The 14449-nt window shown below is 48.2% G+C and overlaps 1 protein-coding gene across 2 annotated transcripts in view; it reads right to left on the reverse strand.

The window, feature by feature from the left end:
- Positions 1 to 5262: 5262 nt before the first annotated feature.
- The window catches only part of LOC144807655 (uncharacterized), a 71078-nt gene continuing 61891 nt past the window's right edge, over positions 5263 to 14449 (reverse strand). For both annotated transcript variants that reach the window (XM_078673280.1, XM_078673281.1), the window contains exon 3: positions 5263 to 8597. In XM_078673280.1, the coding sequence (XP_078529406.1) occupies positions 6398 to 7879 (1482 nt within the window). In that variant the 5' untranslated portion in view covers positions 7880 to 8597 and the 3' untranslated portion in view covers positions 5263 to 6397. The remainder of the gene's footprint in view (positions 8598 to 14449) is intronic.

Raw genomic sequence — 14449 nt, forward strand, 5'->3', positions numbered from 1 at the left:
TCGAACATCCGCTTGAGGTGCTCACCCAGGACGTTTGGTTTGAGCTTATAGAGCTCCACAGGTAGCCCATTTGGCCCTAGGGCCTTCCCAGGGCGAAGTTCATTGATGGCCTTCACTATTTCTTCCACCACCAGGGGTGCTTCTAGAGTCTCTTTTTCATCCTCGGAGAGGGATGGGAGGACAATGTCCTCCAAAAAGGCCGCCGAATCACTTTCCGTCATTGCGGATCTCCGAGCGTAAACTTGTTGATAGTATGACGCTAACTCCCTGACTATATCTTGCGGGTCCGTTAGAACCGTTCCCGTAGCAATCTGCAACTCAGCGACCACCTTCTGAGCCTGTTGCTTCCTATCCAACCACGCTATAAGTTTGCCCGCCTTATCTCCTTGATCATAGAGCCTCCCTTCTCTGTCCCTCGCCAATGTCCTGGCTACGTCTGTAGCAAGGTCCCTGTACTCTGTGTCCTTCAATTGGAGCCGGTGTATCGTGTCTAGGCTCCCAGTGCAGTGCACAGTGTCCTCAAGGGTATGCAACTAAGACTCCAGAGTCTGCAGTTGCGTCTCATGTTCCTTGTGGCGTCCCGTTATTGCTGAGAGTGCTTCTCCCCTTACCACCGTCTTGAAGACCTCCCATAAGACCACCCCCGAGTCCACAGACCCCGAGTTTTCATCAAAGTAGCGATCGATCACCTGGGTAACGTTCTTCTGTATAGCTTCACCCTTCAAATGCCACGCGGCAATGGGAGCGACACAGCTAACCTGCCGGTCGCCTAGCGTAAGATGCACCCAGAGAGGGGAGTGATCCGAGATGCCCCTTGCCAGGTGGGTGACTTCACGTATCGTCATGTCCTGGTGCATTGGTGCCAGGAGGTAATCTAGGCGCGAAAAAGTGTGGTGTGGACCTGACAGGAAAGTGTACTGTTTTTGTGTCGGGTGTAGGAGACGCCATAGATCGACCAGTCCGAACTCCTCCAGGAGATTGGGGAGCCACCGCTGCCCCACCCGATATCTCTCGCCGGCTGCCTGTCTATCTTCCGGGAGGGACAGTACGAGCTCTCCCAGGTCACTATAGAATTGTGTCTGGAGGCCTGGAGGGATATAGACCGACACTAGGGTGAGTCTACGGCTCTCCCATTTCCCAGAAATAGCCACAAAGCGCCTTATGGGATCCACCTCCACCACCATGGGAAAGGTGCGTCGCACCAAAATACCTACCCCTCGAGACCCCGAAGTGAAACCGGCATGTGCCGCTAGTGTGTATCCCCATCTGTTTAGTGCCTGGCATGTGTTCCCCCTCAGGTGCATCTCCTGCATTAAGACTACGTCTGGCAAGTGTTTCCTCACAAACTGCAGCACGATAAACCGTTTGAGTTTGTCCCCATACCATTGACGTTCCAGCTAATTAGTTTAAGACTCCTATCCCACTTCATAGCCATGGACCCTGTAGCTAACCAGTGCTCTCCTGTGTGTCCTATGTTGCTGTTTCAGAATATGTGCCCTGCCGTGGTGTGCTGCTAACAACCTCGCCCCTCCCCCTCCAATGTGCAACCGTCCCTGTCTCACCCCCCTCACTCTCGTCCCTCCCCCCAACAAATGCAACCCCCCCAACCCTGCTTCCCTGCTCAATAGGTCTCGAACTACCCACATCCCCAATTAGCAGAGCGCCTTTTGCCCGTTACCCAACCTGGAATCGGGAGAATAATAAAACAGAAAAACAACCCCCTTTTCCCAACAGATGAACCTTGTGCAAGTGGGGTGTGCGCCGGCTCCAGCTCCAGCCGCCACCCATGCCCACCCCGTAAACTGTAACAGTGTACCATGAAAAACCTACACTCCATGTATCTAAAGAGTCATTCATTTTCAGTCTGCATTACACTCCTTTGGACGAGAAGGCAGCCCCTCGCGGGCTCACTTGGGTCACGGAGTTGGAAAAGAGAGGGGGGATCTTCAGCACAGCCACCAACAATAGCACGGCCCTCCTCCCCGTATCATACAACATCGTCTCTACCTCCCCCCCAACCAGAAGTCCTTCGAAAAATCATGACCCACACCCAAACCACAAACCCTCGGTACATTACAGTAAGCAGAGGTCCACAGTTGTGGGTCCGTCGCCCTCAATGTTAAGTCGCCTCTCGAAGCGTCCCCCAACGAGGACTTGCAGACCTCGACCTCCACGAGCGCTGACTCTGTCCATCAACGTCCGACCTGCCGGCCACAGAGTCTGGCAACGCAGCCTGTGCGTCTCTCCAACTCCCACCTCTGGCCTGATCCCAAGCTGTCGACATCTTCCGGTCAATCCAGTCCTGCACGTCTGCAGGCGAGGTAAAGAATAAAGATTTGCCTCCAGCAAGAACCTTGAGCTTGTTAGGAAAAAACATCATGTATTTGATGCCTCTCTCCCTCAGCGCTGCCTTCACGCCTACAAAGGAGCGCCTCTCTCATTGTACCTGAAGGGTAAAGTCCGGAAAAAAACGAATCGTGGCGTTGTCGTAGCAGAGGTCCCCGTCCTGTCTAGCTGCTTGCAAGATGGCGTCTCTATCCCTATAGTTCAGGATTTTTGCAATAATGGTCCTGGGCGGCGCCCCTGGTTTGGGTTTAGGGATAGGTGCACAGTGCGCCCTTTCCACGGTGAATATGTTGGAGAGGCGTTTAGGCTTCAAGTGATTGAGGATCAGGTCTTTCAGGAAAAGTTCCACACTGGGCCCCTCCAAATCTTCCGGTACGCCTACGAAGCGCATATTGCTTCTGCGGGCCCTCCCTTCTTGGTCTTCCAGCCGCAACGGCACTTGGCAGTGTTGGTGCACTAGGTCGTTGACACGTGGTTCCAGTGCCTTGGTTCACTTCTGTAGCACCTTGATGTCGGCCTCGTTGACTTTCGTCTTCTCCGATGTTTTCCCGAGGTCGACCCGGAGGAGATTTACTTCGATGGAGACCTTGTCAATTTTCGCCTCTAAGTTGGCGCAAAGTGACTGTATGGCCGCCTTGATGGAGGCCAGCGATGGTTCTTTTGTGCCTGATTGGTCACCTGCAGCGTTCTCCGCTTGTGGCGTCCCCATCTGGACCGTGTATTTGTCCAGTTTGTTTGATTGCGTCGCTGTATTGTATTTGGGCCTCATGTTGGCTATAATCCCACGCGGTCAGTCTGTGGCACGCAACACGCCCCGGTCCATCCAAGAATGGCATCTGCAGCCACTGTTGATATTCGGCACATCCCTAGGGTTCCCGCAGCTCAGGCCTTCAAATCACCAGGCAGGCCTCCACTCCACCGGTCCAGGCCCAAGGCTGTGAAGCGCTCCCTCCGCTATGCTCTTCGCCGCACCCCAGCAGGTGGCACGGTTCACTGCTGCACACAGCCCTGTCCCGCTGGCCGCAGCTCCATCTCGTGTATGCAGGCTGCAGGCGTCCCTTCTCCGCAGCCCGCCTCCTGTCCTGCCCGGGGGGGGTGTCGCACGTTATCTGCCCCCACGCATGTGATGGTCACCCCTGCCTTCCGGGAGAGGGTTCACTCACCACCACGGCCTCTCCGTCCCTCCTTCTCGATTCTCCTGCAGTCCGTCTACTCTTCTGCCGGGGGCCCCTACTCTGATGTGCGCCCCTGCTGTGCTGGGCCCGTCCAGCCGCCCACTGCCTCACCGACAGTCGGATTCCGCGTCTAGCTTACTGTCTTTGAACCGGGACCCACGCAGCCCCGGTTGCTTTCCTGAGGTGTCCTCCGGTCCGCCTCCAAACCTTCCCAACCACTGGTGCCTGCAGCCAGCCTCGATGTAGGACAGCGTGTGGTAGTCCCAAACTGGCGGCGCTACACTTTTGAGCCACACGATGCAGACCAGATGGCTCCCCTCAGGCCGAGTCGAGCTCCGTAACCGCCCAACTAGGCCGCCGAGCCGGGCCCTTGCCTGAGGCCACTTGCACCGCTTCAGCGCTTCCCTTCGGCAGCCGGCCAGAGACCACAGGGACGTAACTCGGCTTCCGCTGCAGGCAGCGCGGCCGGAGACGCATCAGTCGGTGCCCCTTTCTAGCGCCGATTCAGCGCCGCATATGGAGTGTAGGATTCTCCGGATATTGAGTGGATTTATGCGGGATGAAGGCTCGGCTCCACGGAGCTCCCGAGTCAGGCGGCCATCTTCGCTGGCACCCGGCCACGCCCCACGTACTATGTTTTGACCTAGTTACTACTTAAGGGTGAACTTCAGTGATCTGCTTACAGTGCGCAATATCCACAAGCCTTATTAACTGTGCGCATCAGCGAAACTACGTGCAACTTCAGCAATTAAAATTTAGGCCAATGCGCACAATCCCAAAAACTGTATTTGCTGTGCCATCAGCGGAACCATCAGCCCGATTACTGATGGCACATACTTATACAGGGAGGAGTCACTTTAGTCTGGTGCTCAATTACAAGTGTAAATGTGAGTTTGGTGGTGCCTGATAACTGAAAGGCACACATTTGTTTACATACAATTTTATATATGTCTGATTTATTATTCCTATTACAGCGCCTTCTACCTTGAGAAAGACTATCCTAGACTAGTGTGAGGACAAAACCCATGCCGACAAATGAGCGACCTGAAGTGTAATACTGAGAAAAAGTAGCCTGGAGGAATGCTGCAAATTAAAGTAAATGAAACAGAATTAATAAAGAACTACATAACAACAGCAGTGTGACCTGGAAGCCGATTGTTTCTCAATATAGTCCTAGTTTGTGATTTCCTTACAGTGCTCACATTATCATCCGCACTAGAAGAGATGGGAACCTGGGGTGTCTGGTCACAGAAGCTCATTTACATACAAAGGGCGTGACAGCCTGCTCACAACGCACAGCACAACGTGTTTACGTAAAGTGCTAGTACACAGAACAGGGTAAAGTCTTGTATCTCTTTTTTTCATTTTCTTTAATATATCCTGCACCTCGCTCTGTTCTTCTCTTTCTCTTATTTCAATTCATCATAAATTATTCAATTTCACTATTGCTTTATCAGAAAGGCACAAGTCGGAGGGTAGCCACAGTTTGAAGGGGTCCCCCTACTATCACCTAGAAACGGGACTGAGTTCCACCTAGATCCTAAGCCTGCAACTGGTAATTGTTACTTTGTGCCCCAGCACTGCAGGCACAGGCATCTGAGTGTTTGTTTGTGTGAGTGGCGCAAGAGAGGAACAGAGAACTTGACAATACTAGTCCTTCTATTGCTTAATACATTGTAAATGTGAAACACTTTGGGGCTTAGGAGCTGGATAAAGAATAATGTCAGGAAACAAGCGCAAATTAAAAGCACATTTTATTTATTCGCTGAAAACTGTTTAAAAATGTAATTTCCAAGTTCCACATCTCTGTTTAAAAATATTTACACTTTCAGTCAATTCCGAGTTTAGTTACAAACTGATAGTGGGAAAAACACATGATGTAAAAAAACTATAACCGAAAAATTATTTTTACATTATTTTATATTTCTTGTTTTGAAACTGAGTCTGCTGCTTACAGTGGCTCAATTCTGGTACAAAGTAGAGTTTGGCAAGTCACAAAATGAATAGGGAGAGCCAAGTCGGAGAGGAGCCATGGGTCGCACTTAGTAATAAGGCCTGAGTCACAAGCAGATCCATCAACCGATAACAGTGTGTAAAAGATGCAGCAAACGTTACTTAAAAACAAGGTATATGCTCCTTTATATCTAAAAATAACACCTGTGCTTCGCTTTATTTCATTACATATACTGCAGTGGCATTTGTTAATAGTAATACATGCATTTTACCAACGAAGCTTCCATCTCCAGAGCCTTGACAACATGTCCACTCTGGGTGTGTTGGGTTTATAGGTTTTATCACTAATCCGACAAGTTAGCTGAAAATACCGCTGTTAGACCCAGTATTGTTCAGTGTTGCTTTTACAGGTAGTGTGGTCAGGGGCGATTGAATGTTTTCCTTTGTATCTCTTCTTCACCAAATAAAAATCAAGAATGTTTCTTTTCTTTTAATCCACATTGTGCTTGTCTCCCACTGTGTATCCTGGTACATAATGTCACTTTGCTATGTGTACGGAAGTGAACAATCACTGGAAACAAACACTTTTATAATTCTGCAAATACTGTTATCTGATTTTCTTCTTTACTGCTATCAGGGTCTTTTATCATCTGGTATTTCAATGTCCTACATAATTTGAATTTTATCTTTTTCCATAATTCATTCCTCTCACAATAACTGCACTGTTCTGCTCTTGTCTATGTCCTCAGATGGGTCAATATTATTTTTGATGTTCTTAAGTTCATTCCAGAGTCCCTGCATCTCTAGGATTATTTCCATGTGAGTTAAATGAAGGAGTGTATTCACTGAGGGCTGTGTGGGATCGAAAATTGACAAAAGCCCTTCTCACTTTCAGTGCCCTTCTATGTTTTCCCCCTGTGTGTTCACTGATGACTTTGTAGCTCTAATCGTCGACAAAAGCTCTTCCCACATTCATTGCACTTGAGTGGCTTTCCCCCTGTGTGTGTTTGTTGATGTTTTCGTAGCATTGATAATTGACTAAAGCTCTTCCCACATTCACTGCACTTGAATGGTTTTTCCCCTGTGTGTGTTCGCTGATGTCTTTGTAGGTCTGATAAGTGACTAAAGCTCTTCACACATTCACTGCACTTGAATGGTTTTCCCCCCGTGTGTGTTCGCTGATGTCTTTGAAGGTGTGATAAGTGATTAAAGCATTTTGCACATTGACTGCACTTGAATGGTTTTTCTCCAGTGTGTGTTCGCTGATGACTTTGAAGGTGTGATAACTGACTAAAGCACTTTGCACATTCACTGCACTTGAACGTTTTTTCCCCTGTGTGTGTTCGCTGATGAACCCTTAATGCTGAAGAGTGGCGAAAACTACTGTCACATTCACTACAATGATAAGGTTTTTCCCCTGTGTGTGTTCGCTGATGACGTTTTCGGTCTGACATCTGACTAAAGCTCTTCCCACATTCACTGCACTTGAACGGTTTTTCCCCTGTGTGTATTCGCTGATGAACCCTTAATGCTGAAGAGTGGCGAAAACTACTGTCACATTCACTACAATTATAAGGTTTTTCCCCTGTGTGTGTTCGCTGATGACGTTTTCGGTCTGACATCTCACTAAAGCTCTTCCTACATTCACTGCACTTGAACGGTTTTTCCCCCGTGTGTGTTCGCTGATGTTTCCTTAATGCTGAAGAGTCGCAAAAACTAATGTCACATTCACTACAATGATAAGGTTTTTCCCCTGTGTGTATTCGCTGATGAACCCTTAATGCTGAAGAGTGGCGAAAACTACTGTCACATTCACTACAATTATAAGGTTTTTCCCCCGTGTGTGTTCGCTGATGACTTTTTCGGGCTGATATCTGACTAAAGCTCTTCCTACATTCACTGCACTTGAATGGTTTTTCCCCCGTGTGTGTTCGATTATGATGTTTTCGTTCTGATATATAACTAAAGGTCTTCCCACATTCATTGCACTTGAATGGTTTTACTCCCGTGTGTGTTCGCTGATGTCTTTGAAGGTGTGATAACTGACTAAAGCACTTTTCACATTCACTGCACTTGAATGGTTTTACCCCTGTGTGTATTCGCTGATGTTGTTGGAGGTTTGATAAGCGACTGAAGCTCTTCACACATTCACTGCATTTAAATGGCTTTTCCCCCGTGTGTGTTCGCTGATGGCTTTGAAGGCTTGATAAGTGACTAAAGCTCTTTACACATTCATTGCACTTGAATGTTGTTTCTCCTGTGTAGGTTTGCTGATGAAGCTTGAGTTGTGATGACAAACTAAAGCTCTTGCTGCATGTGTGTGATTCTTCTTTCTTGGTTAGTGTCTGTGGGTCGGGTATATATTTGTCTAAATCCCATGACTGCATTTCCTGATGGGCCGACATGGCTGATAAAGCACTTGGCTTTTTCTCACACACTTTATATGTGTGCAGTATTTTCCACGTTTGATTTCTGTTTTAACAATAAAATGCGATAGCCACCAAATATTTGCCACACTCCTAATATGTAGAAGCTGTCTTTGTAGGCGATTGTGCCTTTAGATTGGATTATGGCTATGCACGCTTGCGGGTAAAGATGTATCTTCCTTCTGGCCGGTGCAAATTGGGACAGTCTGTTGTATTGTAGATAGACAAACTCCTCTTTCCTTTACCCGTCAGTTGTCCGGCTCCGCTCTGTTGTGCTTTCCGCTTGTTACTGTGGTTTGGCCAGAAAGAGTTTACAATTCACCTAGAGCACGGAATGATGGCTTGTCATCATTTTATAAAACAAAGCACTGTGGTAATCACATCATACCGACCCCATGATCAAAGCTGGTGTTGGACACTTGTTTATACAGGAGGTGGTTTGTTGTTGTTGTTGCCTTAATTTTCCTAAGGTCATTTCTTCGTCTTGTGGCGTGGAGGTGCACAGCTCAGCCTCTTGCAATCACTGAACTGCCCTTGATGCTTCACCCGGAATCTGTCAGTTTATGTCCAGGTTCCTCTGTCGCCGACTGCGCTGATGTTTTCCTGAATACTGAAGCTCGTTATTTCTGCTATTATTGAAGATTTACAGCATTCGCTTCATTTTTGATGGTCATTTCATTCATTCAAGGCTTGTTTTCTGTTGGATGTAAAGATATTTAAAATTACTAAATGGAAACATAATGGAATGAGAATTCACAATGTTTAACTGATTGTAACAGACATTTCAGGGGAGATTTACCAAATCTCCACACAATGCAGCGCAACCCTCCTCCGCGAGGCTACGCTGCGTGGCGTGACAGGAAGAGAACAGGAGAGCACCATATTTTCAAAGATACGGCTCTCTCCTTCGCTTTCCCTTGCGTCTGCACGGATTACAGCGGCACTGCATCATGCACACACCTTAGCACCAGAGCCCTAGCGTGTGTGTGTCTGTGAGTCCAGCATGGGTTTTGTACAGGGAGGACACCCTTCCTGTACAAATTACCATGCCTCGACACGAGGGAAAGCTTTTACCATTTTGCATACGTGTTGCACAGTGCAGCACACATGCAAAGTCAGAAAAGGAAGAAGAAATGAAAGCATTTCTACTTCCTTGCACCTAGTTTTGTGGTTGCACAAGAACACCCATGCACCACCCTTGGCAGGCCCCCATGGCACAAAGTAATGCCAAACAATGCTATGCGCAGTCTTACATTACTTTAATGTTATTTCCAGTGCTAAACAAGTTTAGCGCTGGAAAGTAAATTAGGAAAAAAGATTTTGCGCCATTTTGTGCCACTTTTGTGACGCAAGCACAGTGCAAAATCTTAGTATCGCTTTTGAAACTTAGCAAGGAATATTTCATCTTACACAGATATTTAACTAAATGTTCTGTTGATCAGGTGACATCTTATTAATGTCTGGAAAAGAGATGATTTACCAATGTTTACAGAGTAACTGAGCAAAGTAAAGGCGCTCACGGAGCACCCAAGTGCTAGAGGTATAGCTTAAGATAGACGCATATGGTCAAGATTTCATTTAAACAACAGTAGAGTGTAGAAAAAGAGATGGATCAGGCTGGGCTGTAAAATTTCCAGTAACTCTTTACGAAGTATACAACAAAAGTAACTCCATTTACACACTTTTTCTCATTCTTTCCGATGTACTTAAGATCATCTCAAATACCAACTCCTGTCTTTACCTTGCTGTTCATAAGTCACCTTTGACACTTTCAACAGCTCCCTTGGTTCAAGCATTTCTGGTTTCTTCTATCCTGGAAGATTGGAACATTATTGTGGTTTGAGGGGGGTTTCCTATCGCCATAACATCTGTCCATCTCCCTGAAACTAGTGCAGCTTACAGAGCATGGTTCTGGCCCTGAAAGACAACTTTAAAAAGCAAGTCTTTAGTTCTTCCTAAGTTAGATAAAGTTCTGTAAGATGCAGCTCCTTCCGGGGCTTTTGTGTAAAACAGAGCGAGGGGTTCACTGTAAGGCCCGTCCTTTACATTATAAGCGCAGATAAGGCAAACAAACGTTGAGTCGTATAATTTAATATTCAACGATATCAGTCATTTAGTACTTATAGAGAATCCATCACAACCAATAATTTACCTGACATATCCCCGCAGCAGATGTGTGCCTTCTACTCTTTTTACCCCCTTTTCCACCATTACATGGCATCTGGCATGACGTTGTCCTTTTGGGGCCCAGGATGCCATTTGTGACCGGATGGGCATTTGGCAGAGCGGGAGGAGGTGTCAGTTATCCACAGGTGATGCAGCATTTCTACCTTTCCATATTTCTCATATTCAAGTTTACCTAATTTCATGTCCTTCGGCCCCCCCACTGCCCTCTGGCTGCGAACTCACTGTGTGGGGTTCATCAGAAGCAGATAACGGCCTGATAGTCACTAGGCCATGGATCTCACTTCTTCTACAACACTTATTGCAGATATAGGGCCTAGTTAGAAGTTTGTCCAACAGATTATTGCCTCAAAACTAGGGGTGGGTGAAGAATTCCGCTCTGCCGGCCGAGCTCGCAAAGTTTTGCCCACTCCTGGTTCAAAAAACTCCATGTAGAACAGAGTTCTTTTCTCAAGCGGTTCTCCAACGGTAAGGTGGCGAGCGCTTGTGAGAAAATATAGCACGCTGGACCTCCTCCTGGCGAGGTTTCTCATTGCGGGAGGTCCCGGCAGGTCGCGACCACTCGAGTGTTAAAATCTGCCATTCTCGTTGATGAAGCTGCCATTCGATTAGAATATCAATTCGAGCGGCAGAAAGCAGCATCGTCCTCTGGCGTGACGCGCAGTGCTGTTTGTGCTGATTTTACAGTGCGGGTTAAACTCCTGGCACTAAAAATCAGTGAGCACAGCGCAACTTAACAAACTCTGCCACTAGCAGAAGTCTGCAGAGTGCAACGGAGTTTCCCCAGCACTTTGTGGAATTCAGCGGAGTAAAACTCTGCAAAATACATCAAGGCATTATCAAAACGTGACAGATATCCTGTCTGCCTTATAATTGCCACAGGATGCAATGTATTTTTAATGGGGCGGGCAGGATACCTGTCACATTTCTGATGGAATAAACCATCCGCTGAAATCTTAATCAGGCATTTGGTGTACATTGCGTCCAGTGTGGCTAGCTGGGCTTGAGGGATCTTGTGGTTTGTGGGTCTCACACTCCGTTGAGGTCACCGCCAGGCGGAACCTCCGTCAGCTCAGTTTTGTGCAGATCTTCCTCCCAGGCAGGACGTCTGTCAGCTGTGCCCTGTGCAGATCGTCCTTCCAGGCAGGACTTCTGTCGCTGTGCCCTGTGCAGATCTTCCTTCCAGGGTGGACTTCTGTCAGCGGTGCCCTGTGCAGATCTTCCTTCCAGGGTGGACTTCTGTCAGCTGTGACCTGTGCAGATCTTCCTTCCAGGGTGGACTTCTGTCAGCTGTGCCTCGTGCAGATCTTCCTTCCAGGGTGGACTTCTGTCAGCTGCGCCTTGTGCAGATCTTCCGTCCAGGCAGGACTCTGTCAGCTGTGCCTTGTGCAGATCTTCCTTCCAGGCTGGACTTCTGTCAGCTGTGCCCTGTGCAGATCTTCCTTCCAGGGTGGACTTCTGTCAGTGGTGCCCTGTGCAGATCTTCCTTCCAGGGTGGACTTCTGTCAGCTGTGCCCTGTGCAGATCTTCCTTCCAGGGTGGACTTCTGTCAGCTGTGCCTCGTGCAGATCTTCCTTCCAGGGTGGACTTCTGTCAGCTGCGCCTTGTGCAGATCTTCCTTCCAGGCAGGGACTTCTGTCAGCCGTACCCTGTGCAGATCTTTCTTCCAGGCATGACTTCTGTCAGCAGCGCCTTGTGCAGATCTTCCTTTCTAGGCAGGACCTCTGTCAGCTGTGCCTTGTGCAGATTTCCTTTCAGGCAGGACTTCTGTCAGCTGCACCTCGTGCAGATCTTCCTTCCAGGCTGGACTTCTGTCAGCTGTGCCCTGTGCAGATCTTCCTTCCAGGCTGGACTTCTGTCAGCTGTGCCCTGTGTAGATCTTCCTTCCAGGGTGGACTTCTGTCAGCTGCGCCTCGTGCAGATCTTCCTTCCAGGCTGGACTTCTGTCAGCTGTGCCCTGTGCAGATCTTCCTTCCAGGGGGACTTCTGTTAGCTGTGCCCTGTGCAGATCGTCCTTCCAGGCAGGACTTCTGTCAGCTGTGCCCTGTGCAGATCGTCCTTCCAGGCAGGACTTCTGTCAGCTGTGCCCTGTGCAGATCTTCCTTCCAGGGTGGACTTCTGTCAGCTGCGTCTTTGTGCAGCTCTTCATTCCAGGCAGGACTTCTGTCGCTGTGCCTTGTGCAGATCTTCCTTCCAGGCTGGACTTCTGTCAGCTGTGCCCTGTGCAGATCTTCCTTCCAGGGTGGACTTCTGTCACGGTGCCCTGTGCAGATCTTCCTTCCAGGGTGGACTTCTGTCAGCTGTGCCTCGTGCAGATCTTCCTTCCAGGGTGGACTTCTGTCAGCTGCGCCTTGTGCAGATCTTCCGTCCAGGCAGGACTCTGTCAGCTGTGCCTTGTGCAGATCTTCCTTCCAGGCTGGACTTCTGTCAGCTGTGCCCTGTGCAGATCTTCCTTCCAGGGTGGACTTCTGTCAGCGGTGCCCTGTGCAGATCTTCCTTCCAGGGTGGACTTCTGTCAGCTGTGCCCTGTGCAGATCTTCCTTCCAGGGTGGACTTCTGTCAGCTGTGCCTCATGCAGATCTTCCTTCCAGGGTGGACTTCTGTCAGCTGCGCCTTGTGCAGATCTTCCTTTGATGCAGGGGGTTCTGTCAGCTGCGCCTTGTGCAGATCTTCCTTCCAGGGTGGGCTTCTGTCAGCTGCGCCTACTGTAGATCTTCCTTCCAGACAAGGGCTTCTTTCCTCAATGATCAGTAGTTCAAAGGTCGGGAGAGGTAGAACTGGTCCAGGTCATCTTCTTTATTGCAGTTCAACTGGTCAAGCCACAGAGCTCGTGCTCTGAGAGGACGGAGAGGACAGGTTTTCTGAGCTCCATGGAACATTAAGACAGTTCTACCGCAGCCAGCACATACTACAAGGCTCCAAGAGTCAACACTACAAGTGCTGCTCCAAGGTTTAATTCAAACACTGTATCTGAACATCCCCTGGCAAATGCCAACTAGAGACTAAACATCCTGCCTGCACCAGCAGAGCGCAGAAAGCTTTTCAAGAACCTCGAGGTAAATGGACTTTCTCTATCTGCCGTAACTGAAGATGTTAAACCTTTGTAACATCTATCCGCTTTGGACAAGGTCCTCCATTTTGCTATCAGAATGTAACTCATCCTGCGCAGACACAAACCCTCAAGTCCATATTGCATGAAGCTGGGTGGTTCTCGCCCAAAAGAGGGCCCTCCACAAATTGCTGACATTTTCTTACACCCTCTGGACAGCTGTGGCAACACACAGACCAACTACACCCCCTCAGGGATCACCCGTCCATCTGCCAGGATCAAGACTCAGATCTTTCACCCTTCTCTGTTACCGTCTTTGGAACGGCCTGTCTCTGGGATTCATGGAAGCTCCACACTCAGTGAGCTCAGAGTTGCCTTGTAAAACCATCTCATGAGAGTGGGAGAAAAGAACAATAAGTGACACGCACCGCACAGAAGTGTAAATAACTCTACCATTATCATTCCATGAACCATTGTCCTACTGCTGATGTTTCGACATGAATGTTTTGCCATCTATCACAGCAGCTTCTTCGATTAAAATCTTACTGAACACTTTTGCATCATACCCATATACCTATGTACTGTTTCTGACCCTACGACATCTCTGGCAGGCATGCTGGTCTGACTGTTGCTACATAAATAGGAAGTAGATTGCTACTGCAGGGAGAGTGCAGTGTCCTTGCAGTCAGATGCACTTAATTGGGATAAAAGGTACCATGTTTGTTAGAAAAGCTGCAACTATTAGAATAATAATATACCAAAAGCAGCGCACATAATGCAATAACAGACCAGGTACTAGAAAAACCTGACGCAAACAATGCAATAACACAGGCCAGGAACAAGGAAAATCTGATGTAAACAATGCAATAACATAGGCCAGGCGTTGGGAAGATATGATGTAAACAATGTAATAACACAGGCCAGGCACTAGGTGAATCTGATGCAAACAATGCAATAACACATGCCAGGCGCAAGGAGAATCTGATGTAAACAATGCAATAACACAGGCCAGGAACAAGGAAAATCTGATGTAAACAATGCTATAACGCAGGTCAGACGTTGGGAGAATCTGAAGCAAACAATGTAATAACACAGGTCAGGCACTAGGTGAATCTGATGCAAACAATGCAATAACACTGGCCAGGCACTAGGTGAATCTGATGCAAACAATGCAATAACACTTGCCAGGCACTAGGTGAATCTGATGCAAACAATGCAATAACACAGTCCAGGCACAAGGAAAATCCGATGTAACAATGCAGTATTACAGGCCAGGCACAAGGAAAATCTGATGTAAACAGTGCAATAACACAGGC

The sequence above is a fragment of the Lissotriton helveticus genome, chromosome 1_2, assembly GCF_964261635.1.
Source record: "Lissotriton helveticus chromosome 1_2, aLisHel1.1, whole genome shotgun sequence".
Lineage (NCBI taxonomy): Eukaryota > Metazoa > Chordata > Amphibia > Caudata > Salamandridae > Lissotriton > Lissotriton helveticus.